At 65.5% G+C, this 26451-nt stretch overlaps 8 protein-coding genes across 8 annotated transcripts; 2 read left to right on the forward strand and 6 right to left on the reverse strand.

Annotated features, from left to right (window-relative positions):
* Positions 1 to 108: 108 nt before the first annotated feature.
* On the reverse strand, positions 109 to 2010 carry PFL1_01798 (uncharacterized protein; the record flags this gene model as incomplete). The annotated part of the gene is made up of 1 exon (XM_007879307.1): positions 109 to 2010. One exon carries the CDS (start codon positions 2008 to 2010, stop codon positions 109 to 111), a length of 1902 nt encoding a protein of 633 aa, XP_007877498.1.
* Positions 2011 to 4812: 2802 nt separating this feature from the next.
* PFL1_01799 (uncharacterized protein) lies at positions 4813 to 6418 on the forward strand (the record flags this gene model as incomplete). The annotated part of the gene is made up of 2 exons (XM_007879308.1): positions 4813 to 4997; positions 5140 to 6418. The coding sequence occupies 2 exons, from the start codon at positions 4813 to 4815 to the stop codon at positions 6416 to 6418; spliced, it is 1464 nt and encodes a 487-aa protein (XP_007877499.1).
* Positions 6419 to 6926: 508 nt separating this feature from the next.
* PFL1_01800 (uncharacterized protein) lies at positions 6927 to 8495 on the reverse strand (the record flags this gene model as incomplete). Its single annotated transcript, XM_007879309.1, has 1 exon — positions 6927 to 8495. The coding sequence occupies one exon, from the start codon at positions 8493 to 8495 to the stop codon at positions 6927 to 6929; it is 1569 nt and encodes a 522-aa protein (XP_007877500.1).
* A 2729-nt stretch (positions 8496 to 11224) lies between these two features.
* PFL1_01801 (uncharacterized protein) lies at positions 11225 to 13166 on the forward strand (the record flags this gene model as incomplete). The annotated part of the gene is made up of 2 exons (XM_007879310.1): positions 11225 to 12700; positions 12795 to 13166. The coding sequence occupies 2 exons, from the start codon at positions 11225 to 11227 to the stop codon at positions 13164 to 13166; spliced, it is 1848 nt and encodes a 615-aa protein (XP_007877501.1).
* A 93-nt stretch (positions 13167 to 13259) lies between these two features.
* PFL1_01802 (uncharacterized protein) lies at positions 13260 to 14347 on the reverse strand (the record flags this gene model as incomplete). The annotated part of the gene is made up of 2 exons (XM_007879311.1): positions 13260 to 13871; positions 13955 to 14347. The coding sequence occupies 2 exons, from the start codon at positions 14345 to 14347 to the stop codon at positions 13260 to 13262; spliced, it is 1005 nt and encodes a 334-aa protein (XP_007877502.1).
* A 333-nt stretch (positions 14348 to 14680) lies between these two features.
* On the reverse strand, positions 14681 to 18149 carry PFL1_01803 (uncharacterized protein; the record flags this gene model as incomplete). The annotated part of the gene is made up of 2 exons (XM_007879312.1): positions 14681 to 17697; positions 17801 to 18149. The coding sequence occupies 2 exons, from the start codon at positions 18147 to 18149 to the stop codon at positions 14681 to 14683; spliced, it is 3366 nt and encodes a 1121-aa protein (XP_007877503.1).
* A 2303-nt stretch (positions 18150 to 20452) lies between these two features.
* On the reverse strand, positions 20453 to 21343 carry PFL1_01804 (uncharacterized protein; the record flags this gene model as incomplete). Its single annotated transcript, XM_007879313.1, has 3 exons — positions 20453 to 20977; positions 21067 to 21170; positions 21322 to 21343. 3 exons carry the CDS (start codon positions 21341 to 21343, stop codon positions 20453 to 20455), a joined length of 651 nt encoding a protein of 216 aa, XP_007877504.1.
* Positions 21344 to 22312: 969 nt separating this feature from the next.
* On the reverse strand, positions 22313 to 25515 carry PFL1_01805 (uncharacterized protein; the record flags this gene model as incomplete). Its single annotated transcript, XM_007879314.1, has 5 exons — positions 22313 to 22632; positions 22758 to 22772; positions 22880 to 23242; positions 23370 to 23892; positions 24007 to 25515. 5 exons carry the CDS (start codon positions 25513 to 25515, stop codon positions 22313 to 22315), a joined length of 2730 nt encoding a protein of 909 aa, XP_007877505.1.
* Between the last annotated feature and the right edge of the window lie 936 nt (positions 25516 to 26451).

Consider the following 26451-nt stretch of genomic DNA (forward strand, 5'->3'; position numbering starts at 1 on the left):
GTCTTGACCCTGCTCATGGTCTGGGTCGGTGGCATCTTCTTATGCCTCTCCACCACCACCACCACCACTACCACCATCGTTGATCCCCCTCGGCCGAGGTGCGACGGTCTAGGCCTCCTGCTTCAGCTCCTTCTTCTCGCTGCTGCGGCCGGATCCGCCGTGGTACTTTGCGTCGTCGGGCGAGGCGCAGTGCTTGGACCAGGCGCGCAGCTTGGGTCCGTAGACGTAGAGCATGATGGGGATGGGGATCATGGCGACCGAGATGCATCCCATCAGGGTGCTGCCCCAGGCGACGGGGAAGGCTTCGGGCCCGTTGGCCTGGAGGTTGTTGAACATGGCGCGGGCGACGAGGGGCAGCGCACCGCCGATCATGGCGCGCGCAAAGTCGTTGCCGGCAAAGACGCTGGCAATGTAGAGCGGATAGGCCTCGCCGAGGTAGCCCAGGCCGGCGTTGAAGAGGCCAAAGGTGCCCGCGCCGAAAAAGAGGCTGAAGATGATGGGCACGATCCAGTGGATCGAGGCCGTCGAGGTCCAGCCGAAGCCAAACATGCAGATGGGGATGCAAAAGGCGCCGACGATGCCCGGCCACAGACGCTGCTCGGGCGGCACCTTGCCCTCGAGGCGGTCGTAGAGGGGCTGGTAGTAGAGGTGGTCCCAGATGAAGAAGGCGCCGAAGCCGAGGAGCGAGCCGACGGCGATGCCGAGGAAGGCGATGCCCATCTCGCCGTAATTGAAGCCGTACGTCTCGATAAAGACGATCGGGAAGGCCTCGAACCAGAGGTAGAGGATGCCGTAGACGAGGCCGATGTGCAGGCAGATGCTCAGCACGATGGGCTCGAAAAAGGTGAGGGTAAATGGGCGCACCAGCGTCATCATGACAATCTCGCGGCCCGTCATGGCCGCCTCCTCGAGCTCGCCCTCGGAGCGCAGGTGCGGGTTGCCCGTCACCTTGCGCAGGCGCTTGGCGCGCTTGGCGAGGATGTTGGACGCCGACGACTCGGGCATGAGGAAGATGAGGACCACAAGAGTGAAGCCCGAAAGCATGAGGAGCGGCCAGATGGTCCATCGCCACCCCTCGGCGCCGTAGGCCTGGGATGCGAAGCCGCCGATGAGCGGGCCGAGGACGGGGCCGGCGACGGCGGCCATGCCCCAGACGCCGAGCATGACGGGCAGACGGCGGACGGGGAACATGTCGCCCATCGACGCGCCGCCCGTGGCGAGCGGGGGCGATCCAAAGATGCCGGCGAGGAAGCGGAGGATCATGAAGCCGGCGATGTTGGACACGAGCGCCGTGGGGATCTGGAGGATGACAAAGATGGCGAGCGTCGCGACGTACGGCGGCGCGCGGCCGATCGAGGGGATCTCGGACATGGCGCTCAGGCCAATCATGGGCCCGATGCCGTAGCCGACGACGAAGAGCGTCAGGCCCAGCGTGGCCGTCACGGTGCCCACGCCGAACCACTGCGCCAGGCCCATGACGCCCGGCGTGTAGATGGCCGAGCCCATGTAGACGCTCGTCGTGAGCAGGCAGATGAGGGCGACGGTGAAGGCCTTGCGCGTCGTGGGCCAGTTCTGCGGGTTCTCTGGGTCATCGGGACCGTTCCAGGTGACGAGGTAGGGGTCGTTTTCGTCACCCTTTTCCGGAGGCGACTCGATGTCCTTCGACGAGCTGCCGCCGCCAGCGCCGCCGGTCGCCGCCTTTTCGCTGTGCTCGAGAGCATGGCTGCCGTGACTGGAATGGCTCGGGCTGCTCGACGGGCTACGTAGCGGCGTGCTGGTATCGCTGTCGGTTCGGGCTGGCGGTTCGAGGGTGGAGCCGTTCTGCTGCTGCTGATGGGAACGCAAGCCAGATCCCTGCTGGGCGAGTCGGGTCTTGTAGCCGGCCTGGTACCGCTCGGGCACCTGGTAGCCGGGCGCCTCTTCGGGACGGACAAAGACCTTGCCCTTGGAGAGCTTGTTGACGACGATGCCGAAGACGGAATCCTCCCAGACGGGACTGGGTTTCGACATAGTCGCAGAACTGGGCGCTGGCAGGCTGAGGCGGCGGGTGTGCGTCCCTAGGACTGAGGTGGAGCAGGTGATGCCTGGTATGCTGCCGGGAGGGGGGCAGGGGAGGTGGTCGATGGGGAGCTCGGGGGAAAGGGCGGAAGGAGCTGAAGCTCGCAGGGACGTGCTTTATATGAAGCTCTGTCATTGCCCATCTTCAAGCCGCGTGGATCCTTCGGTGCTCCTCAACGCGAACGCTACCGCCTGCCCTGCTACTCCAGCTCGGGCCTGACTCTCCAACGGAACGTCATTCCACGTACGTTTGAAGGGGTGCCGACCCGCCGCTTCCGTGGTTTTCCAGAAGGAAGGGGGCATGGACCCGAGGCCGAGTAAAGCTTCCTATCGCCGGATGGGAAGGTGGATCTGTACCCCACGGTCTTCCCGACGGCCGGTATCGAGAGCCACCGAGAGGGTAGCGACAGGTGCCGTCAGAGCAGGGTACCTGTACCCCGCGGTACGGTGTAGGTAAGCTCGTCATCGCCGGAACGGAAACGCCGGCGAGATTTGGCGGCGAGATTTGGGGGGATGGCCTGGCCGAGAGGGTGGCCGAGAGGCAGGAGTACCAGGACGACTTTCATCTGAAACATGCAAAGAAGGCCAGCGGCCGGCGTGGAGCGAAGCGGCACGAGTAGGTAAGTCAGTCATCCCGAAATGCTGAGGATGGCCCAGTAGGCTAGGGTCCAGCCAGGCCCTGATCTGGCGGGCCTAGCCCGCTACTTAGCTGTCTGCTTCCGCGGGAGGCTGACGAGTGTACGACGACGGCCGCGACGACGGCCGCGACGACGACATGGTTCCACGCTCAGCCACGACGACCCACCAACGCTCCGCTCGGCCCGAGGGTTCCGATGGACGTGGAGCTTACGAGAGTCCTGGACGACCCCATCGCTGCCGGTGGCTCCAGCACTCTGGCGTTCCAATTCCCCTTGCTTTCGACGACGACGATGCGGTCGATTTCCATCAGGACGGAAGCAGGACGGGGCGCGACAGAGCCTTAAAGTCCGTGATGATCTTTTCTTTTTCACCGGCCGCCGCTGCGCTGCCGAGCGGTTACACAAGGCTGCATGACGCAGGCACGTCAAAGGGGCTCTCCCGGCCAGGCGGTCCACACGTACGGTGCTCGGTACGGAAGGGCCAGGTCCTCGGCGGTAGGCACACGGTCAGGCAAGGCAGGGGCGGCCAGCCGGGGCCCTCGGGACCCTTGATGAAGATCTCGTCGTCGCTGGCCGCATCCAATCGCCGGCCGGGCCGCTGGACTGCCGACAATTTGCTGTCCAAGTGGAGAGAAGAGGGTTGATGAGTGTGTGATGGCGACCACGACGGCGACGGCGCCAAGAGCCAGGGTTGCGGCCGCTCCGAACATCATCGTTTCCAGCTCCACCGAACACGCACGGCGGTAAGGATGCGATAATGGGGACAGGGGGACGGCTAGGGAGAGGCGGGGCATGTTTGAAAGGAAGATTGCTTTGCGCGATGCGGCGAAATTTCTTTGTGGACGCGTCTCTTAGCTCAGCTGAGCCATCGGCGGTATTTGACGTCAGTCCCGACCGTGCCGCGATGAACGCGCCCGCCCTCCACGTCGGTGGCCGCCCCATCCCGCCATCCCCACCGCCGACCGATCCGCCTGTCCATCATGCGACGAGCGGGCCGCACCTCACACTCGCACGACAGAGAGCAGGAGCTTGGGTGCAGATAAAATGGTGAGTGACGGAAGGCTGTTGCCGCCTGCCGAACTGGGCGCGCGCAGGCAGGCACGTGCTGGGGCGGCTAGACGAGGCGTAAAGTACGGAGAATTGCCCGATCTTTGCCCGATCCGTCTGTACTCTGAGACTTAGCCCGATGGAGATTGCTTGGGAAACTCGGAAGACGGCCGGCAGTCTTTCTCGGACCCGTTGGCCCATCCGTCTGCTCGCGACTCGGGAAGCGGACAGCGGCAAGCGAGGCGGACGGTGCGCTGGATGCGGCTGCTGCACCTAGATAGGCATGAGGGCTGACGACGAGAGCCGCGGGCGTGAGGCGGGCGACGGGGCGGCGAGGCTGGCTTTCACGCACGCTGCGCTGCGTTGTGAGTCGCTCAGGCTGGGGACCCCTCTTTGGCATTTTCCCGCTGCTCGCCCGTTAGCGAAGGCGACGGAGGGTTCGCCACCTCGCCTTGGCCCTACGGTGCTAGGCTGCCTCAGAGGGAGCGCTTCGACCCTCTGGAATGACCCAATTCCTGACGGCCGCTAGGCACCCAACGGCGCTGCGCCATTCGAGAGCCGCAAACCCAGCCAACCCCCCGTCTCGCTGCGGAGTCTCTGACCTCGCCTCTCGCTCTCTCTCCGCGCGCAGAGGTGGCAGGTCGTTGAAAACGCATCGTCAGCGTTTCAGAGGCCCAAGCGACATGCTAGCTAGCGCAGAGGGGCACTGCCCGCGGCCTGTTTGCCTCCTCCTTCCCCAGACTTTTTGGCGCTGCCTGGCCGCGCCCTCCTGGCGCAGGCCTCCTTTGCCCGGCCAGCTTCGACTTCCGGGCGGCGGGTGCTGAAAGCCGCGGGGTCCGCACCGACCAGTTTCCTGCATGTGGCCATTCGACTCGGCGCGCCATCGGTATATAGCCCTTCGTCTCCTTCTCGCCATCCTTGTCGTCGCCATCCCGCCACCAATCGTCCACAACCTTGCCATCCTAACTTGCCTCCCTGCGCACACTCACCCGCTCCCATCAAGCCACGTTAGACTCGCACCTGCGCCACACGCATTTCCACCTCCGCCACCCGTCTCGACGCTGCCACCATGGGCTCCATCCCCAACTACGACGACTCTGGCGTCCTCGACGTCCTCATTGTCGGCGCCGGCATTTCGGGCATCAACGTCGCATACCGCCTCACCGACGAGTGCCCTGACAAGAAGTTCCTCATCGTCGAGAACCGTGACACCCTCGGCGGCACCTGGGACCTCTTCAAGTACCCCGGCATCCGGTGGGTAGCCGCCGACGTTGCCCGCTTCGCCTTTGGCCCGTCGCGATCTGCTCCCTTGCTGACCAGCTTCCCTCCATCCCTGTTTCACCCTCCCCTCACCTTCCCACCCCTTGCCCGATGGCCCCACCCACCCACCTCGCAGATCCGACTCTGACCTTCACACGTTCGGCTACGCCTTCAAGGCGTGGGAGGGCGCCGACATTGCCTCGGGCGAGTCGATCAAGGCCTACCTCAAGCAGGTCTCGGACGAAAACGGCATCACCGAAAAGACGCGCTACAGCACAAAGGTGACGAGCGCCAACTTTTCGACAGAGGAGCGATGCTGGAACGTCGAGCTCGACCACCGCGGCCAGAAGTCCGAGGTCCGCTCCCGCTTCCTCTTCCTCGCCACCGGCTACTACGACTACAACCAGCCGCTCAAGGCCGAGATCCCCGGCATCAGCAACTTTGGCGGCAAGGTCGTCCACCCGCAGTTCTGGGATCTCACCGAGGCCGACTACACCGACAAGCGCGTCGTCGTCATTGGCAGCGGCGCCACCGCCATCACCCTCCTCCCCTCGATGGCCGAAAAGACCAAGGACATCACCATGCTCCAGCGCAGCCCGTCGTACATCGTCTCGCTGGACAAGTTTGACCCCATCGCAAAGTGGATCCGCCGGCTGCTGCCCGCCTCGATCGCCGCCAAGGTCATCCGCCAGAAGAACATTGCGCGCATCTACGCCAGCTACCACGTCTTCCGCACCTTCCCTGGCATCGCCAAGCGCATCCTCGGCGCCATGACCAAGAGCCAGCTGCCCAAGAGCGTGCCCCTCGACCCGCACTTTAAGCCGAGCTACAACCCCTGGGACCAGCGCCTCTGCATCTGCCCGGACGGCGACTTTTACCAGTCGCTCCGCTCCGGCAAGGCGCACATTGTCACGGGCCACATTGCCGAGGTCAAGAAGGACGAGATTGTGCTCAAGGACGGCCAGCGCCTGCCCGCCGACATCATCGTCACCGCCACGGGCCTAAAGCTGGCCATCGGCGGCAACATTGACATGCAGGTCGACGGCAAGCGCGTCGACGCATCCAACCGCTACGTCTGGAAGGGCGCCATGCTCGAGGGCGTGCCCAACATGGCCCTCTCGATTGGCTACACCAACGCCAGCTGGACGCTCGGCAGCGACTGCACCGCCATGTACCTCTGCCGCCTGCTTAAGCACCTCGACACGCACCACCAGACGCTCGTCGTGCCCGAGCCAAAGCAGCGCGAGCAGCTCAAGCAGGGCCCCCTCCTCAACCTCAACTCGACCTACGTCGTCAAGGCCTCCGACGACCTGCCCAAGGCGGCCACGTCGGGCCCCTTCCGGATGAGGACAAACTACTGGTACGACCTCCTCGACGCAAAGTACGGCAGCTACAGCGAGCTCAAGTTCAGGTAGGCGGCTCGGTTGGCTGCCCCGCCTCCCCTGCTCGCTCTGTTCGTCTGGCCGTGAGGACCCGACCCCATACCACAGGCTCGTGGCCGTGGCCCCTTGCCCTGCCGTCTTTTCACCTTCCCGACTGCATCCCGCCGCTCGTTTCTCTTTGACCCTCTCTCCTATTTGCTCCGTGTACTATACTCGACGCAGGCTGGCCATCGTCCCGCCGCCTTCGCTCCTTGATCTTCCGATTGCAACTCATCGTAGACATCCCTCCGCGTCGCCCGGGGTCCTGGCTGCGCTTCGATCAGGTCGACGTTGCATGGCATTCGCGATGGAACCGAGACCGCATCTACTCGACAATGACAAGGGGACGAGGGGAACTGAGAAGCAAGGGACACGTACAAGACGAAACGAGGAGCCAAGCCCGTATCGGGAAACCAAGGGACCCACGAAGGCGACAACGAGGCGAAAAGGACGATCAGCGGCGCGCGTCACCCTCCTCCCATCCCCTCCCCTCTCCTGGGGCTCAGAGCATGGGCATGCGCTGCCACCTCCTGATCTTTTCGCCCCACAGGATGAGTGCGATGGCCATGGCGTACCCGATGACGACGACGACGACGGCCTGGACAATGTAGGCCGACTTGAAGTTGCCAATGGCCCACGACGGGATGAAAAAGGGCGCGGCAAAGGCGAGGCAGCACTTGACAAAGTTGAAGAGGGCGATGCCGTGCACGCTCTTGGCCAGGTAGGTTTCGCAGATGTAGGTCTGGATGATGCCGCCGAGCGCCGAGTTGGCAAAGTAGAAGACGCCGAAGCCGCCAATGACCTCGGCGGGCCACGAGAGCTCGTTGGCGAAGCCGAGGCCGAACATGAGCAGGCCGACGAGCAGGATGGGCCACTGCGGCAGCGTCGCCCACAGCCGGTACTCGGGCTTGCGCAACGGCATCGACGAAGACCCGACGAGACCGTTCTCGACCCCACCGCCCGCACCACCGCCACCTGCGGCGGCAGCGCGACGCTGGAAGAACGAGACGGTGCCGTCGGCAAAGTAGCCCCCTGCAAACTTGCCGCCGACGGAACCGACGGCGGCGGCGAGGAAGGCGGCGCCGACGGCGACGCCGGAAAAGTGCCAGGGCGGGTGCTCGAGCACCTGCGGTGCGACGACGGTGAAGCCGACGCTCCACATGAAGACGACGGCGTAGACGATTGAGGGCACGAGCATGACAATGTAGCGGGCCATGAGGAGGGGCTCGATGATCTCGCCGAGGAAGCGCAGCGGCTGCTGCCACGGGTACCACGCTGCTCCGATGCGGCCGTGGGCGCCCGTGGGCGCCGCGAGCGTGGGCGAGGGCAGGGCGTCGCGCACCTCGTCGACGTTCCACTCCTTCTTGTCGTCGAGGTCCTGCTGGTGGTGGTGGGAGCGGTCGACGATGCTGCTCGTCGTCTGGCCGTTGACGGCGTCGGCTGCGGTGGCGCTCGGGTTGTAGAGCGTCTCGGGCATGAAGAAGAAGATCATGAGGCCGACGACGCCCGAGAGGATGATGGTGAAGTAGTAGATCCACCGCCACGTCGTCACCGTCAGGAAGGCTGCGCCGACGATGGGGGCGGTGACGGGGCCGATGAGGAGGAGGAGGGCCCAGAAGGCGATGGCGGTGCCCCTGCGCTCCGGCAGGAACGTCTCGGAGACGACCGTGGCGGGAATGGTCTGGGAGCCCGACGCGGCGAAGCCGGCAAAGTAGCGCGCGGCGGCGAAGCTGTTGTAGGTCGAGGAAAACGAGATCCAAAAGGTGCAGCCGAAGAAGAGGAACCAGCTAAAGAGCATCGTGGGCCTCCTTCCGATGGAGCCGGCCAGGGCGTTCCAGAGGAGGGGCCCGGTGCCGAGGCCGAGGATCATGATGCCGATGGCGTTGGCCACCTGCGGGATGGTGGCATCGAGCGACTTGGCCACCTGCGGGAACGCAGTGAGGTGCGCGGCGGCCGTGTAGTTTGCCAGCCAGGCGGCGACCGAGAGCGTGACGAGGAGGAGGAGCTTCTTGGTCGTGGAAAAGTTGAGCGGGTGCGCCGGATCAGGGTGGTGCAGCGTCGAGCCCGTCATGGTGGCGGAGCGGAGTGTCACGGGATCAAGAAGGTCGGCGAGGGGAGAGGGAGAGGTGAGAAGGAGGAGATCAGGGTATGGGAAGACGTGCTAGGTTTCGTCGTTGCAGGGCGTGGTTGTCGTGGTCGTCGTCGCGGCTCTGAGAAGGGGGGGATAAGAGGAGCTGCAGGGGCTGCCAAGTCACGAAGGGGCGCCGGAGCGTGTATGAAATAGGGGCCAGGGGCAGCCGACTCGGGGAGGTAGATGGAGATGGAGGGAGGTGGAAGGAGAAGAACAAGAAGAAGCTCAGAGGGTATCGGGGCGTCAGGGCGTCAAGAGTCAGTCGTTGGCGGCGGCGGCGGCGGCGGCGGTTAGAGGTGGGGGGGAGGAAGGCGGAAACCCTCGCGGCTGTCTGTCTTGGCAAAAGAGGAAGACGAGGCGAGGCGCCATCCTCGCTCTGCCTCTCGGTATAAGTACACTCTCGCAAAGGCTTCCGTCGTTCGCAAAGCTATAGCTAGGTACTTAGTACGGCAGCTCACACATCACCGTACCCCGCAGTCGAAGGGTAGGCTCGTCGGCGATAGCGCAGGGACAAGGCGGGGCTCCGCAACGGCACGGCAAAGGCAATCGAGACGGGACGGCAACTGCAGTGAGGTGCACTATCGCTGTACAACCGCCCCCACACCACATTGCGACGACGGGCGCGAGGACCGAGTGCCTGGTCTGACCCCGTGCTGTACCCCGGATCTCTCCAAGCGGCTGCTGCTGTGCCAGGCAGGGGAGTGCGCCTGGGGATTGAGGTTTGAATGGCGCGCGACGCCCTGCCCTGCCATGCCATGCCATGCCATGCCATGCCGCCGTGCACTACCGTTCTACGTAGGGACTGCAACAGAAGTGCCACGCGAGCCAGCTCAGTGCGGGGGGAACGAGAGGAGAGGCTTCGGAAGAGGTTGCCGGGGAAGGGCTTGCTTGGACCAGTGACCAGAAGGGGGCCAGGCCACGAGGACATGGACGAGGGACAAAGAGGCATGATGGCGAGGCGGAGCGGATACCGCAGCCCGCTACGGGCAGCGGGCCATCGCCTGAGTGGCTTTGGGTACGGTACGAGTGAATCACAAGCCAAAGCGACTCTCTGGGCCGTAAGAAGGCGAGGGGCGCCGCGGTATCCGAGGGTCGAAATCGGTCAGCGAGAGGGGGGGAAGCGACAAAGCAACGTACGACGTCGTGAGCCATCTCGAACGACGGCCTCTGTTGCCTGGCAGGGCAAAGTGGGGCGGCCCTTTGAACCGGACGTCTGCGCCGCTCAGCCGCGCCCACCGCCGGCATCACGGTGCCGCCGCCCGCCCGCCCGCTCGCCCGCCTTTTAGCGCTCCGCTGCGGCGATTTTCTCGTCTCGTCACTTGCCGCGGCCCGCGCTTGCCGTCAAGCTTAGCTTCGTCGTCGTCGTCGTCGTCGTCGTCGCTGTGCGTGTGAGCTTGCGCTTGCGCTTGGCCTGGCGAGCTCGACCAAGGTCGTACATACAGCCAAGGTTGCCGCAATTCAAGAGGATGGCCCAACCGACTCGCCCGTCCGTAGGAATGGGATCGAGTGACGACGTCAAAGACGACCGCATGGCCAGGCCAGGCCAGGCCAGGCCAGGGCGACTGAGGGGCGGCCGTTGAAGAAATCCTCCGCGGCGCCGCTCTTTGATCACTTTGGGCGGGGATTGGCCGGTCAGTCAGCGCAGCGCAGCTCCAACGAAAGAGGCAGGAAAACTCTTTGCAGAACCTGAGCGGTTGCGGCGGTTCCAGTCGCCAGGGAGGCCAGCTCGCCTGCGCCCACGCTCAGACGAACCACGCGGTCCACGCGAGCTGCCTCTTAGCGCCCTGACTAGTCTGCCTCTTGGCTTGGCTTGGTTTGCCGCATCTTCCGTCGTTGCCTTGGCACCTCTCGCCCGGCTGGTCGGCGCTCGAGACGTCTGCCTGGCTCAGCTTCGGGTCCGCACTTTTGCTCCTCTGCCTGACCAGTGACCACTCTCCTCGGCCTCTTGCCGGTCTCCGGATGCCAACGTCGACTTGAGCCGTCGACGCCCCCGCACGCATCCCGGCTGCCGATGCACGTCAAACCTCGTCCGTCGGTGCCACCCCGCGCGTCCCGCCCCCCTCCCCCGGCCCCGCGCGTGTCAAAGCCAAACCGCGCCAGACGAGCACACCATATCGCCTCCCAGGCTTGCCATTCCATCGACGACGCACGCCTGCCACAACCAAACAGGCGAGGGATCAGCTGAGAGGCGTCGTACAGTGAACCAATCCTCCCCGACCATCTCGCTCCGACAATCACGCCAAGCTTCCAGGAGCGTGCAGAGACGCTGTACTGAAGCCTTGCTCGCCATCGGCCGTGGATCGACCCCGACGTCGAGTTGACACGCGAGCGCCACCCTGCTCCTCTCCCACGCTATCTCATACAGTACTGTACATACAGTACTGTACATACAGTACTGTACAGAGGGTCGCGTGGCGAATGACTCCGTCTCTATCGCTTTGGGCCGGCCAGTACCGAGCTGCCCAAGTCCGTGCCCCAACGTACGGCTCTAGATGGCACTCTGCACACCAGACGTGCTCGCCGACATGTCGATTGCAGGCAGCGATCCAGCCTCGTCTGCAAGTTTGGCCGGCATCGATATAAGTCGAGGTCAAAGGGGATCAAGTCCTTGATCAAAAGGTCCCATCCTCGCCCTCTAACGCCCTGCTCTCCGGAGATCTTTGCCCAAGATGGTCGTCGTCAGCAGCTCCTTCTTGACGACCCTGCTCGCGCTGCTGCTGCTCACCAGCGCCACCTCGGCCACGCCGGCGCAGCCCCGCGGCGCACCGCCCGCGTCCAACGCAGCCTCCCTCTCATCCCCATCATCGTTATCGCGTCGGGCGCCCAACTTCATCTACATCCTCTCCGACGACCAGGATGCCGCCTCTGCCACACGGGACGTCATGCCGCACCTGGCGCGCACCCTGTCCGAGGGCGGCAGCAACTACACGCACTTCTACACGCCCATGTCCATCTGCTGCCCGTCGCGCGTCGGCTTCCTGCGCTCGCAGCACGGCCACAGCCACAATGTCACCTACGTCTCGGCGCCCTTTGGCGGCTGGGAGCGCTACGTCGAGCTCGGGTACCGCGACGATGCCCTGCCCTCGTGGCTCCAGCGGGCCGGCTACCACACCTCGTACGTCGGCAAGCTCATGAACGGCAACACGCTCACCAACGCCCAGAGCGTCGCCGTGCACGGCTTCAACCGCTCCGAGATCCTCCTCGACCCGCACACCTACGCCTTCACCAACGCCACCTACAGCGTCGATGGCGGCCCGCCCGAAAACAGGCCGGGCGAGTACTCGACCGACCACATCCGCGACGTGGGCCTCTCGATGCTCGACGAGGCCGTCAAGAGCGACCAGCCCTTCTTTGTCGGCATCGCGCCCATCGGCCCGCACGCCGAGCTGCTGCCCGCGGACAAGAGCGTCTTCCTCCCGCCCGTCTCGGCGCCGCGGCACGCGCATCTCTTCCCCGACGCCACCATCCCGCGCACCCCCTCGTTCAACCCGGACCGACCCAGCGGCGCCTACACGATCCGCAACCTCACCCGCCTCGACGACGAGCAGGTGGCCTACCTCGACGAGTGGTACCGCCTCCGCCTCCGCTCCCTCCAGTCCGTCGACGAGCTCATCGGCGCCGTCGTCGACCGCGCCGAGCAGCTCGGCATCCTCGACAACACCTACATCATCTACAGCAGCGACAACGGCTACACCCTGGGCAGCCACCGCAGGCAGCCGGGCAAGACGACCGGATACGAGCAAGACATCCGCGTCCCCTTTTTCGTGCGCGGGCCCGGCGTCCCGGCCGGCGGTCTGCGGGACGACGTTCACAGCAACATCGACGTGTCCGCCACCATCGCTCATCTGGCGGGCGTCGAGACGCAGTACGAGCTCGACGGAAGGGTCATGCCCTGGGCGCGTCCTGTCGGTCGCGAAGGCAAGCACGACAAGTCGATCGGGACCGCGGCTGACGGCGTGGATGGGGCATTGACGGGGACGTCGACGCACCACCTCTCCGAGTACTGGGTCTACCTGCTCGACGAGGGCAAGTACGCCGGGGAACAGCAGGCCGCCCTCTACCGCGCGCTGCGGGTCAAGGACGACGGCGCCAACTGGGCCTACACCGTGTGGTGCAACGGCGAGCGCGAGCTCTACGACATGAATGTGAGTGGCGCGTCTGGACCTGGCGATGACTGCTGCGGTACTCACCTCGACCCTTCACTCCTGGCTACCTCGTTCCCTCCTTGCCACTCGACAGGTTGACCCGCACCAGATGAACAACCTCCTCCTCCCCCCGTCGACCAACGGCACGGCGCTGGCGGAACCGTTTGCGCCGCTGCAGAGCCGCACCTCGTCGTCGCACCGCGTGGCCACGCGGCTGGATGCGCTGCTCCTCAACCTCAAGAACTGCAAGGGCCGGGCGTGCCGCGAGCTCTGGACCGCCCTCTTCCCGCGCGGCGAGGTGCAGTCGCTGCGCCAGGCGCTCAAGACGGAGTGGGACGCCTACTTTGACGCCGTCCCCCGTCTGCATTACACGAACTGCACGCCTGGCTTCAGGAGGGAAAACGAGCTGCCGGATTGGAGCGACGACCTGGCGTACGACGGCGCGAAGGGCAAGGGGCCCAAGTAAAAGTCACCTTGGCAGCGGCGGCGGCGGCGGTGGTGGCAGGCATGTATCGTAGACAACCCATAGATGCGAGCGACAGAGCGAGTGACCCACGCCCTACGGCACCTCGCGCAGCCCCGTGGCAAAGGCGACCGAGGCGTTGATGATGCGCTTGACGGCCTCGACCTCGTCGTCGTCCCGCGGTGCGTAGATGAGGGTGTACGTCGGCGGCAGGCCGACTTTGCGCTGCACTTTGTTCGCCGCACCTGCTCCGGCCCGACCACCTGCCCACCACCCTGCGCCGCTCCACCACCGAGCCGAACCCGAAATGCTCCACCGCCGAGCCAGCCAGGCGGGCCAACCGATCCAGAAGCCCGTGTAGGCCGGGCACCCGGCGAGGCCGTGCAGCTCTCCCCATCCCTTGCCGATGACCTCGTCGGCATCTTCGGGCGAGAGGACGAGGTGGAGGCTGCCGTCCTGCTTGCCGGGCGCGTCAGGCGGGGCGTGGACGTGGCAGAACTCTGCGCCGGGCAGCGACGAGAGGAAGAGGCGCGACAGGTCCGAGGGGAAGGCGGCGGAGCGCGTGGAGCGCGAGGGTGCGTCGGAGCGGGTCACGAGGGTGTGGGTGAGCGAGAAGAGGGCGGTGGACGAGGGTTCGATGCGGGAGGACGAGATGAGTAGGTGCGAAGGGTGGTTGGCGGCCAGCTGCCGCAGGTGCGCCTTGAGCGCCTGTGCGGGTGTGCGCGAGGGAGAACATAACAGCGTGATCAGCCAGGGTCGGCGTTGCACCTTGTACCAGCTCGATGACCCACCTCTTCGCTGCCAGTCTCGTCGAGCTGGTCGACCTGCCGATGCGGAGCCACTCCGGCCGTCTTTGGCCTCCCGCCCCTCCTCGATCCCAGCTGGCCCTTCAGATATCCCCTGCCACCACCATCGGCGAGTGGAAGGTAGTGGCGGCTACTTGTGCGCCAGAACCTTGCCAGGGCAAGCGGCTGAAGCACGAGGGAGTGTACGAGCCAGCCGAACAGGTTGTGCGGCAACGGTCCGCCGCCTCCCAGCGAGATGTAGAGGCGGTAATCGCGGTAGCCCGTCGACGCGAGGTTTGCCACGAGCAGCGCGACCAGACTCGAGACGAGGAGCGGAGATGTGTCGTAGACTGCGCGGGCGAGACGCACTGGCCGCCATGCTTGGATATACGTGGCCATGTCCGCGATGATACCGGAAAGGCATGGAGGCAGGAGGGAGGAAAGTGTGGCGGCGTGGTCTCGAGCGAGCGGTGGGCCAGGGTCCAGCGCCGGCGCCCGTGCAGCAGCGCTCCCCCCCGCTGCCCCCGAGCTTTCCGCACGAGAGGCGGGCTGCTCATCAGGCCAAGGACAAAGCTCGCCGACAAGCTTTCGTCCTGCTCTCGACTCTGCCATGCTGGATTCGTGAGATTGAAACAAGGCTGTTTACAGTGCGTGAGATGACGAGGGGAGCGTTGCTTTCGTGGGCGAGATCACAAGGCGAGGCGAGCCCGCAGGGCATCAAGCGGCGGCGCTTCACCAGGCCATCTTGGCGACGACGCCGCGCGGGTAGCGGCGGACGAGGTACTTGCGTCCCTCCTCGACGAGGAGCATCGTCGCGCCAAAGGCCATCGGCAGGAAAAAGTGCTCGACGGACACGCCGCGGGTGAGAAAGACGCGCTGGAGGGCGGGGATGTAGGAGAGGAAGACGGCGAGGACAAGGGCAAAGGCCATGGCGGGGAATAGGGCGAGGTTCTGGGTGCGCGCGTTGCCGATCGGAGGCTGCTGGAAAAGGCTGCTGAGCTTCTGCGTGCGCCACCCGAGCAGGTTGAACCACTGCATCAGAATCAAGTTGAAAAAGTAGACGGCGTTGGCCTGGTAGAGGACCTCGTTGAAGAGGGCCGGCGACTCGGTCTGCACGCGCCCGCCGCCGTAGCGCAGCCACATGTCGCTGAAGGGGACGCCGTGCCGCTGCATCCACCAGAATCCCATGGCGCACGAGGCAGCCGTGACGGGGAGGCCGACGAAGAGGTAGGCGTGCGTCAGCAGGCGCCAGTCGGCCAGGCGGTCGGTCCTGACGTTGCGCGGCTTGCGCTTGAGCAGGTCCGACTCGGGCTTCTCGAGGCAGAGCGAGAGCGACGGCAGCACGTCGGTGCCCACCGACACAAAGATCATCTGCAGGTTGCTGAGGATCTGCGGCAGGCCAAAGAAGAACGACAGCAGCACCGCCCACAGCTCGGCAAACGTGCCCGCCGGCAGCAGGTAGGCCACCGTCTTCTTGAGGTTGCAGAAGACCAGCCGGCCAAAGACGAGGGCGTCGACGATGCTGGCAAAGCTCTCGAGCAGCACCATGTCGGCCGCCTCCATGGCCACCGATGAGCCGCCGCCCATGGCGATGCCGATGTCGGCCTGCTTGAGCGAGGGCGCGTCGTTGACGCCGTCGCCTGTCATGCCGACGCAGCCGCCGCGCGCCTGAAACTCTTTGACGATGCGCAGCTTCTGCTCGGGCGTGGTGCGAGAGAAGACGATCTCGTCGTACCGGCAGCATTGCTCCCACTGCGCCTCGGCCATCTGCATCAGGTCGCTGCCCGTCAGGCTGAGGGCGCGCTGCGGACGTGTGTCGTTGCCATCGGCGAAGGTGTCGTACTCGGGCAGCGAGGCGGTCGAGAGCGCGTCGAAGCGATCCACCTTTTCGGCGGTGACGATGCCGCACTGGCGCGCGATGGCCTCGGCCGTCAGCTGGAAGTCGCCGGTGACCATGAAGAAGCGGATGCCCGCGCCGCGGCAGGTGCGCACCACCTCGGGGATCTCGGGGCGCGGCGGATCGACGATGCCAACCAGGCCCACGACGGTGAGGTCGACGTTGAGAGCGAGCGCCGCCGCATCCTCGATCGGCAGCGAAGTGTCGATCATCGTCGACGTGACGATGCGGCGGGCCAGCAGGATGACTCGCTGGCCGCGCGACGACCAGGCTGCCTGGGTGGCCATGAGCGACTGTCGGATCTCGTCGGTCAGCGGCACCACCTCTCCCGACGCGTCGAGGGCGTAGGCGCTGCGCTTGAGCAGGACATCCGGCCCACCCTTGGCCAGCAGGATCAGGTCACGCTCGGCATCGAAGCGCTCCGCCTCGGCGATCGAGATTGCACGGCTCGCAGCGCCAGCGTCCGAGGCGCGGACAAGCTTGAGCATGAACTTGTTCTTGGAGTTGAACGCGAGCTGGAAGCGCGTCGTCCAGGCGCTGGAGAGTCGCTCGACGCCGCTAGCCATCTCCTCGGCCATCTTGAGAATCGCGGTGTCGGTGGCGTCGCCGTGCACAGTGCGCTCGCGGACGGGCAGGTGGCACGAGGCGGCGTCAAAGGTGGCGGCGTTGCAGACGGCGCCGACAAGCTGGAGCTGGGTGAAGGCCGAAGCGAGCGGGCCGCCCGTGGTCATGTGGTCGCGTGCGTCGAGCGGGTCCGAGGTGAAGCCGTGGACGCCGACCGAGGTAACCGTCATGCGGTTGCTCGTCAGGGTACCCGTCTTGTCCGAGCAAAGGACCGTGATGGCTCCGAGCGTCTCGCAAGTTGAGAGCTGCTTGCAGAGGATCTTGGCCTTGGCCATCTTGCGGGCGGTGACGGTGAGCGAGAGGGTGACGGCAATCGGCATGCCCTCTGGGATAAAGGCGACGAGGATCGAGACGACGTTGACCAGCAGCGCCGACGTCGACATAAAGTCGGGGTGCCTGGGGCGCAGATAGGCGGCCCAGAAGATGACGCAGACGACGGCGACGCCAATGGCGATGGCGGCGATGGTGTAGACAAACAGGCGGACCTCGCGCTCGAGCGTCGTGAGGCCCGTCCGCGGACGGTTCGTCATCTTGGCGATTCGGCCAAAGACGGTGTTGTCGCCCGTCGCGACGACGAGGCCGAGCGCCGAGCCGTTGACGCAGCTGGTGCCGGCCAGGGCAATGTTGCGGGTCTCGAGGTAGTTGTGCTCGGTCATGTCGACCGAGCCAGCCACGGCGTCAGCCTCGCCCGTGACGACGCTGCGGTCGAACTTGGCGTCGGAGCAGGCGATGATGCGGCAGTCGGCGGCCACCTTGCAACCGAGCGAGATGACGACGACGTCGCCTTGCACCAGTTCGGCGGCCGGGATCGAGTGCTTCTGGCCGTCGCGGACGACGATCACCGCCTCGGGCAGCATGCCGGCGATCGACTCCATGACCCGGCCCGTGGACCAGTCCTGGTGGGCGTTGAACGCCGCCTGGAGCACGACGACAAAGACGAGCACGCAGGCGAGGGCGAGGTTGGACACTTGCGGGTGCGGGTTGCCCAGCGGCTTCCAGGCAATGAAGCAGACGATGGCACCGGCGACGAGCAGCGGGCCGAAGCCGCCAAAGACGTAGCCAAAGAGCTTGCGGGCCCAGCGGTTCGGCGGCTTGGACATCTCGTTGCGGCCGTACTGCTTGAGGCGGCGCTCGGCCTGCGAGGTGTCGAGGCCCGCGTCGGCCGCCGAACCGAGGCGCTTGAGCGCATCTTCTGCGCTGATGGAGTGCCAGTCGAGCTCAGACAGTTCTGTCGGGTCAGGCGCCGCGAGGGGAACGCAAGAAAGGAGGTCAGCATGTGGTCTGCTCGCCAAGACGACCGCCCCCGCTCCTCGTCGACTCTGCAAACGCACCCTTGACCGTCTTCTGCTCGCGCTTCTTTCGCTCGATGCGATCGTTGAGCCCGCCCTGGGACAGCTGCAGGCTGAGCGTCTTGAACTCGCCCGGCACCTTGGCGCCCGCCTCGACGCGTGCCGGACCGCGGATCGAGGGCGCAACGCTGTAGGTGCGCTCCAGCGTCTTGTTGGTCTGCAGGCGGAGGCGCGAGGGACCTTGGCTCTCGAAGGTGGCATTGTGTGTCTTGTTGAGGATGGATGGGTGGCCAACGCCGCCCTTCTCGAGGTCGTGGTCGTGGTCGAGGTCGAGGTCGAGGTCGCGCTCCTTGTCGTCCTGACCGTCCAACGAGTGCTTCTCGGGATCCATCTCGGGCGAGGGGCTGCGGTCCGGCGAGGTGGTGGAGGTGGCAGCTGGGTTGGTCTTCCGTGGTGGACAGGAGCACAAGGCGGAGGAAAGTGGGGAGGACGATGAGAGACTCCGGGGAGGGCGAGGGATGGCGGCGAGAGTACGATGAAGGTCGCCCTGGCTTCCTTATAGGCTCCTCTCTGTCGTTGTGACCCGCGCGGGCGGCCAGGAAGGGGTGGACACGGCGCCGAGCGACGAGCGACGAGGACGAACGTTGCGCCATCGACCAGGAGCGCGGCGAGGGGAGGCGTCTCTTGCCATTCACAGGCGCCGTGGCTGTGCAAGGCGGCCTGGGACGAGAAAGCGGCAAGGAGCCCGCCGTCAGATCCATCCACGAGCCGACTCGGGCTGGCCTGGCCAGGCAAGCAACGTGGCCACTGGACGGCGAGGCGAGACGGTGATGGCCAGTAGGGCGTCGAGGTGGGCGGAAAGCACTCACCACTGGGCGCCGCAAGGCCAGGTGGACGACGAAGCCACGCGGCGCTGCTGAAACAAGCTCAGAGCGCTGCGGCTGGTCGACCCACCGACGATGGCCTCGCCGACGCTTGCCCCTTTGGCCGCGCTGCCAGATGATCCCGAGTCGATAAGGGCCCGAGGGCAAGGCTGGGTGGGCGCGCTGTTGATCTTCCAGCCCAGCAGCGGCGCAGGGAGCTCCGGCATGGTGGCATCGCTGCTTCTCCCCAAGTGGCAGGCGGGTTGTTCTCTGCTTGTGAGCCGTGCCGCCGCCGGCGGGGGAATGTACACCAGGAGTCGTGCGGGGCTGGACCAAGCCGAGGGTCGAGGGTCGAGGGTGACGGAGAGGGTCGAGGGTGACGAAGAGGGTCGAGGGTTACCACGTAACAGGCACCGCGCATGGCCGACCGGCCGGCCGGCAAGGAAGCAAGCACGGCCAGGCCATCGTCCGTATCGGGAGCGAAGCGGGGGGCAGCCCACCTCCTCGGACGACGCATCGCCTGCAACATGACGGGCGAGGTGGAGCGACCTTTGCCGCCTTTGTCTTTGGATGGCCGCATGGCGAGGCTGCGGCGCAGAGATCCGCCGCCCTCTTTGACAGCCTCGAACTGCGCTCTGCCTGCCTCGTCGATCGTCATCGAGGTTGACCGAGCCAGCGACCCAGCCTTTCCTTTCGATCGGACCGTACGTGTTCGCCGGCGTGACCTGACAGCCTGATGGGCTCGTCGTGCGGCCTTTGACAACATCGTCCAAAGGTGCGGGCCGGTCGCCCTCATTGGACGGTCCACATCGACGTACGTGGGTCGAGGGTGAGGCGGACGAAGGCGAGGGCAAGACAGGGCGCGCATGGAAGCCGTGGACGCAGGAGTCGGTCGATCTTTGATGGCTGGCGCATGGCAGGCCAGGCTGTTCGCCGCCACGCGACAGCATCCATCCGCCCAATCAAGCTAAGAGCAGGTCAGGAGCGGGCGGTTTGGATGTCCCAGAAATAGCATACCGGCCCCAATCAAGCAGACGCCGGGAATTGACAGCCTGTCGGGATGCATGGATCGAAGCAAGGCCGTCACCAGCACCAGGGAGATGGAGCATGCATGCTGCCGAGTTGCCTGGTCTGCCTGCTGTGGCTGGGTCGAGGGTTACGAAAGGTGTGGTGGGGTCGGGGCCCACGACCTTCGGGCCGAGCGAGGGCGTCCCTCAAATGGCCAACCAGGGGTCCCCTCTCGACTTCAACCGCCGCGCGTCTCTCTCGTGCGGCTGCACAGCACACGCAGTGCCAGCGCCCTTTCCGATCTCCATCATTCGGTCCAGAGTTGTCACGGTCTGCTCGCCCGCTTCGACAGCTCGCTCAGGCAACGCGGATGTCGGCATTCGCCATCGCACACAGGCATCACGGCGCAGATGGGCACACGACGGGCCAGCAAGGATCGTGACAAAGGGTCGATTTCGTCATTGATGAAGGATCCGTTCGAGCTCCCCTCACCACGCCGGGACAGGACGGGGCCCGCAGCATGACCTGCAACGACCAGACCGCCATCCCAGCGCGGCTGGGTGTAAGCGTGCGAGATGCTTTTTGGGTGTCCGGACAAGGATCATCAAGGGGGATAGGCGAAGACCGACGCACGGGCGTCACGAGGGAGGGGTGGAGAGGGGTCAAGCGTGGCGCAGGAGAGGCCAAGGAGCGGCGAGGATGGACCGCCGACGGGAGAGACCGCGCGCATCAGGCTACACCCGGTTGCAGGGCCGCCGCCGGCGTGCGCCGCTCGCCTGCGCCTGCCCACCACCGCAGGTCCACCAGGGCAAGGGCGACCCGCTTAGTAGAGGGTGAAGGGCTTGCCCATGGTCGACTTGATGGTGAGCGACTTGACGTTCTGCCACTGCTTCTTGAGCAGCGAGATGAGGAAGTTGATGGCGAGCATGATGTTGGCGAGCAGCTGCTCGTCGGTCATCTGGACGTGGCCAATGGCGACGGCAAGGCAGAGGACCTTCTTGAGCTGGAACTTGATCGTGCTCTTGACCTCGTTGACCTTCTTCTCGAGGTCCTCGCTGTGCGAGACCGGGGTAGGGAACTTGCCGGCCTTGGACAGACCGGGGCCGAGCAGACGGGGAATCTGCTTGATCAGCGCCTCGGAAGCAAGGAAGGCGTCGTACTTCTTGGCCAGCTTCTTGACAAGCTTCTTGTTCTTGTTGAGCTTCTTGAGGTCCTCGACCGTCATGTACTCGAGCTCAATCAGCTTGGCACGGTCGACATCGGCAGCGTCGGCCAGAATGCACATCGTCATGCGCGGACGAGGCACATGGGGAAGCTTGATGGTGCCCGAGAAACGCTTGTCACGCGACTGTCGAAACGCACAGCCCCAGAGAGGCCACATCCGGTCAGCCAAGTTGAGGCGCAAAGCCGCCCAGATCATCCCAACAGCATACCCACAGGATCGTAGTTCTTCAGACCGATCTGCAGCTCGACAGTCTCGCAGAAGTTCCTCCTCTTGTCGGAGCTCGCCTGAATGAGGTCCTTGATGGTAGCTCGCACGCCTGGGGAAGGAGGAGGGAGGGCGGAAGGGGGCGTTGGTTTGAGTGATGAACTCGCAAGGATGTCGAGACAGAGCGCCAGCCGAGGCCAGGCGAATACGACGGGCCGGATTGCACGCCAGCGATCCGTGACAAGAGATCGACAGCTACTCACTTGACACTTGAATCTTCGACATCTTGACGGATAGGATGGGTTTGAGGGGGTGGTGGTGTCGGGAGGAGGAGGTGGGCCGACGACGGTTCTGGTCGTCCCCGCTCGCCGTCGCCCGCCCGACCCCGCGCGCGACGAAAAAATCTTCGCTTTGAAGTCGGTTCCGCTGCATCCTGCTAGATCGGCCGAGCCATCGAAGATGGGCTCGACCTTGCCATCTCTTTCGCGCGAAAAAAAAAAAAAAAAAGCGTCGAGTCTAGAGTTCGGGAGTCGGCCCTTGAACCTTGTTGGCTGTACCCCGAGAACCGCAGCCGGGCTGGTGCACGGCCGGGGCCCCGCGGCAGCCGAAAGGCACGCGTGAGGTTCAGGCGAGGCCGTCCTGCACTCGCTTCGCACCCACACCACCACCACCATCTCACTCTTCGATCGTGCAAGAATGGCCTTCTTCAAGGTACCGGCATGGGCGGAGCTGCGGCCGGTCGAGTCGCTACAACACGCCGTGGTCAACCTGGTCATCGTTGCGCTCTCCATTGCCGCCCTCGTGCTCCTCAACCGCTCGACGACTCGGCTCCAAAGTCGAGGTCCGACACGGCCGGCGTTCGGGTGAGGTGACCCCCTTCGTGCTGACCTTGCGGGCGCGGTATCTCGCGGGCGTGAGGGTCGGCTCGTTCTTGCACGCAGCGCGGCGTGGACGGTGCTCGACACCTCGTCTGCGCGGCCAATTTCATCCCCTGGCCGGCTGCGGACGATGACTTGGCGCTCAGACGGGCTTTCAGGAAAGAACGATGGACGCTGCAGGATGGCCAGCCCTGCCTTGAGAAGCTCGACACGCCGGAGATTCCGCCCTTCCATCTGCGCCTGGCTCGTCCAACTCGCGACTTGGTTGATCGTCGCGCAATGCTCAGTAAACGCCATCCCGCGATCGAGAAGGGCGCTGTCCAAGCCTACCTGCATTCGTGCCACGACGGCAATCAGGACGGCCGCCACCCCTCTACTACTGCGCCGCCTTGGCGCGCTCCTTTTTCTTCATCCTCCTCTCCATCTCCAAAAACGCCTTCATGGTCGGATCGAGATCGCCAATGACCTGGTCCACCTCCCTCTCCGCCTTGGCCTTTACATCCTCGCCGCCCGATGGACCGGTCCCGGACTCGGCGCCAGGGTCCGACGACGGGAACGAGCCCAGCAGGTCCTCGCGCCACTCGTCGGCCGCGACGGGCGGCTGCAGCGCGGCGAGGCGGGCCCGTACGTCTTGCAGGCGCGAGTGGAAGTCTTCGAGGTCCTCGGCGTAGATGTCGTACGCGCAGTGGGCGCAGCCTGTCGATCGGTTGTCGCCGTAGCGTGGCGTGGAGTGGCATGGCGTGGGGCTCGTCAGTCCGGACGCCTCGACGCGAAGGGGGAAGCAGAAGCCGACTGGTCCAACCGAGGAAGCGGCCACGTACCGGACATGCAACATTCTGGGCCGCGGTCGGGTATGAGAAGCAAGATGAGGAAAAGCGGCGTGTTTCAGCGAACCGCTGTGCGCGGGAAGCGCCGTATTCGCAGCGGCGGCGGCAGGACCTACCATCAGGACCAGGCGGCGGCGGTTTGAGTGGGATCGTGATGCCACGAATGACCGTCGGGCCCATCGGCTTGCACTCCGCCTCGTCTGCACCCTCGACGGGCGGAAGGGGCGGGCTGGCCGAGTCGGACTCGACAGTGTCCTGCCGCGCCGTCATCGGCGATTCGGCCCTGGACGGCGTCACTTCAGCCGGGAGCACCTTCCTCCCGAGATCCACGCCGCCCGCTTCGGCATTCGCATCGCTGCCCGTTTCGACAAAAGACCCCGCGGCGAATCCAGGCGAAAGACTCGTCACCGTCCCCTCCGTCTCGACCGGAGCGACGATCCGAGAGCGAGGGAACCGATCGTTGAGGTTGATGCCGTGCCCTGTCGGTCATTGCGGGGCAACACAAGACGGGACAACCGAAGGACAAGGTCGAAAGGGCGTGTAAGGCTGGCATTCCATGGATCTGCTCCGCCCCGCTCTATCCGGACACAGAGTGCAGATGCTCACGTCTCGCTGGCCTCGGTCGGTCTCTACTGCCGATCGTCTTGCGGAGCTCTGCTCCGAGGGAGGCCGGGCCCGTATCGCCCGACCCGGCGGCACCTCCGGCACCGCCTGCCTCCCTCTGCTCGAGGACGCGACGCGCTTCGCGGACGATCCTCGACGTATGGAACTCTCTTCGGCCATCCGGCATCGAGGGCGCGGACGCCGCGCGAACGCCCTGCACCACAGCGGCAGACGGCGGCGAAGCGACGGGACCGAACTGGTACTCTTGCTCGATCGACTTGAAGAGGCCCCGGCAGCTGACGCGGGCCTTGAGGCGGGCGCACAGGAGAAAGGCGCCGCTCAGCTTGCGGTTGAGGCTGTACGTCTCCTCGGGCGGCGGCGTGAGGCGCTCCTTGAGCATCAGCGGGATCTGCGCTTTGACGCGGTCCGTGATCGTCTGCGACTCGAACGGGTACGGATCAGGCGAGCCGTCGCGGAACGGCTCGCCGAGCGCGATCATCGAGTCGACGTGGGCCCTCTCCATGCGCTGCCGGGGGTTCAGTCGCGAAGGTCAAGACGCGCAGATACGTCAGCACGCCGTCGCCCTCGCCTCGCCGCCACGGTGGCGCAACAGAGCCTCACGCGGCCGAGCTCGACTCACCTCGCTCTCCTCGCCGGTTAGGTAGCCGACCTTGCGGCTCCACTGGACGCACTCGTCGTGGTTGCCCCTGATGGCGGCCTGAAGCATCTTGAGCCAGTCGTCCATAAACTCCTTGGAGTACTCGCGCGTGGCGCCAAAGTCGATGAGCTGGAGCTTGCCGTTGCGCTCGTTGTAGAGGAAGTTGGTCCAGTTCGGGTCGGTTTGCATCAGGCGGAAGCGGAAGAGCTCCGAGAGCGACAGGTTGAGGATCGACCTGGCAATCTGGTCGCGCTTCTCCTGCGTGTAGCGCGAGGCCTGGGTCAGCGGACGGCCCCGCATCATCTCGGTGACGAGGACCCTGCGCGTCGACAGCGCGTCGACCACCTTGGGCACCTCGAACTCGGCGGATCCCTCGAGGAGCGCGCGGAACTTGCGGCCCATCTCGGCCTCGCGCTCGTAGTCGCACTCGTCGCGCAGCTCCCGGCTCATGACCTTGAGCGAGTTGTCGAGGAAGAGGCCGCGCGGCAGCAGCGCCGAGGCCGAGACGAGCCAGCGGATGTACGAGAGGTCCGAGTCGATCGACTCGAGCACGCCGGGGAACTGCACCTTGACCGCCACCCGCCTCCCCGCCATGCTCGGGTCGTCGGCAAAGTCACGCCGCAGCGTGGCCGAGTGCACCTGGCCGATCGAGGCGCTGGCAAACGGGATCTCGTCGAAGCTCTCAAAGTAGCGCTCCTTCCAGTCCGAGCAGCCGAGCTCGGCCGACATGACCTTTTGCATCTGCCACACGGGCATGTAGTTGGCCGCGTTCTGCACGCGCAGCAGCACCTTTTCGATCTGCGGCGGCAGCACGTTGGTGTCCTGGATCGACAGGAACTGGCCCAGCTTGAGAGCAGCGCCGCGCATCGTCGATAACTTGTCGACGAGGCGGGAGATGTTTTGCTCCGAGAGCACCATGCCGCCGCCGCCCGACGAGTCGCCGCCGCCGCCGCGGAAGAACTGGCCGGCGGTGCCCACCGCGAGACCGGCCCCCAGGCTGCCGTAGTGGAAGAGGCGGCCCAGGCGCGACGAGGGCACCTTTGCGGCGCGCAGCGGTGTCTCGCGCACCTCGGTGGCCGCATCGTACTCTTCCTGTTCCGCGCCGATGACGTCGGCTGGCGGTGCCGTGGCGTCGACGCCTACATCGGGGACGGCCTCGGGCGTCCCATTAGACGGCGCTGCCGTCCGTAATGGCTGCGGGGCGACTTGTACGACAGGTTCCACTGGATCCGACGTGTCGGTCGGAGGACTTGGCGGGCTCGACGTTGGTGCGACTGGTCCCGCTGTCGGATGTGCCGCAGTGTTCGCCTCGACGGCGGATACAGACGACGCCGCTGCAGCGGTGTGGGCTGGCTCGGGCTCGCCATAGTAGGTATGCAGGCTATCGTCGAGCCCGCGCATCAGGGCCAACCTGGCCGCGGCGTCGGCGTCGACGCTCGGGTCACGGGTGACGGCGCTGTGGCGGCTGCTGCCGCTGTGTACGACCTTCATCTCGGTGTGCGTGCCGTCGGGTGCGCGAGGAGGCAGCGATACTCTGTCGTCTATCGTTGGCGTCCGGTCGTCGTAGTGCGGTGGAGCGGCAGGTGGGTTGAGCGTCGAGTGGTCCTGGGTGGAAGAGGTGGACGTGGATGAGGGTTGGGCTGGCTGTGCGGGGGGTTCCGAGGGAGTCGTGAGCGTGTCTTGAGGCGAAGCAGTCTGGGAGATCTGGGCAGCTCTGATGTGCGTGGACCACGGACGAGGCTTTGGGCGGGGTGGTGGTGGGGTCGTCGGGCTGGCAGCACCCGGTTGTGGGACCGGAGCGGCCGTGGCCGAAGTCGAGGCCAAAGACGAAGCCGCAGCGTCGTGCGATGCTGGACTCGACTCATGATGCGGTTCGACGGCAGCAGGGTGGTGCATTGGCGAAGTCTGGGCAGGTGTGGCGGCGGCGTTTTGGTGCACCTGGGTAGGCCATGGTGTAGATGGTTGTGGGTGCAGAGGACGGGTTGCCGAGGCGGGAGCGGCGACGACGATGCGCTTTGTGATCTGGCAGACTGCGGAGGCGACTGCTGCTGCGTCGTTGAGGGACGAGCGCAGCATGGTTGCCGAAGTCGTTGCACAAAGGCGTCTAGGCGGGACGAGGGGGACGTGAGGAGGGCAGGCCAAGGTGGTGATGATGATGGAGGCGGGAGGCGGAGCCAAGAACCGAGGGTTTTGTGGGCCTGGCCTGGCCTGGCCTGGCCTGCTGCAGAGCTGCCTGCTGAGCTACGTTTGTTGCGGAAGTCGGAAGCTGGCGGGGCGACCTCCACCTGCTGCCTTGGGCCCAGGCCTGGCCCGGCCTGGCCAGGCCAAGCGACGCCAAGCGCTGCCTCCCCGGGCCGACGGCAAGAGAGTGGCGACGCGGGCCACCAAGGCCAAGGCCAGAGGCCTGGCTGCCGGCCTGACCTGGCC

Source organism: Pseudozyma flocculosa (genome assembly GCF_000417875.1).
Source record: "Pseudozyma flocculosa PF-1 unplaced genomic scaffold scaffold00004, whole genome shotgun sequence".
NCBI classification, from domain to species: domain Eukaryota; kingdom Fungi; phylum Basidiomycota; class Ustilaginomycetes; order Ustilaginales; family Ustilaginaceae; genus Pseudozyma; species Pseudozyma flocculosa.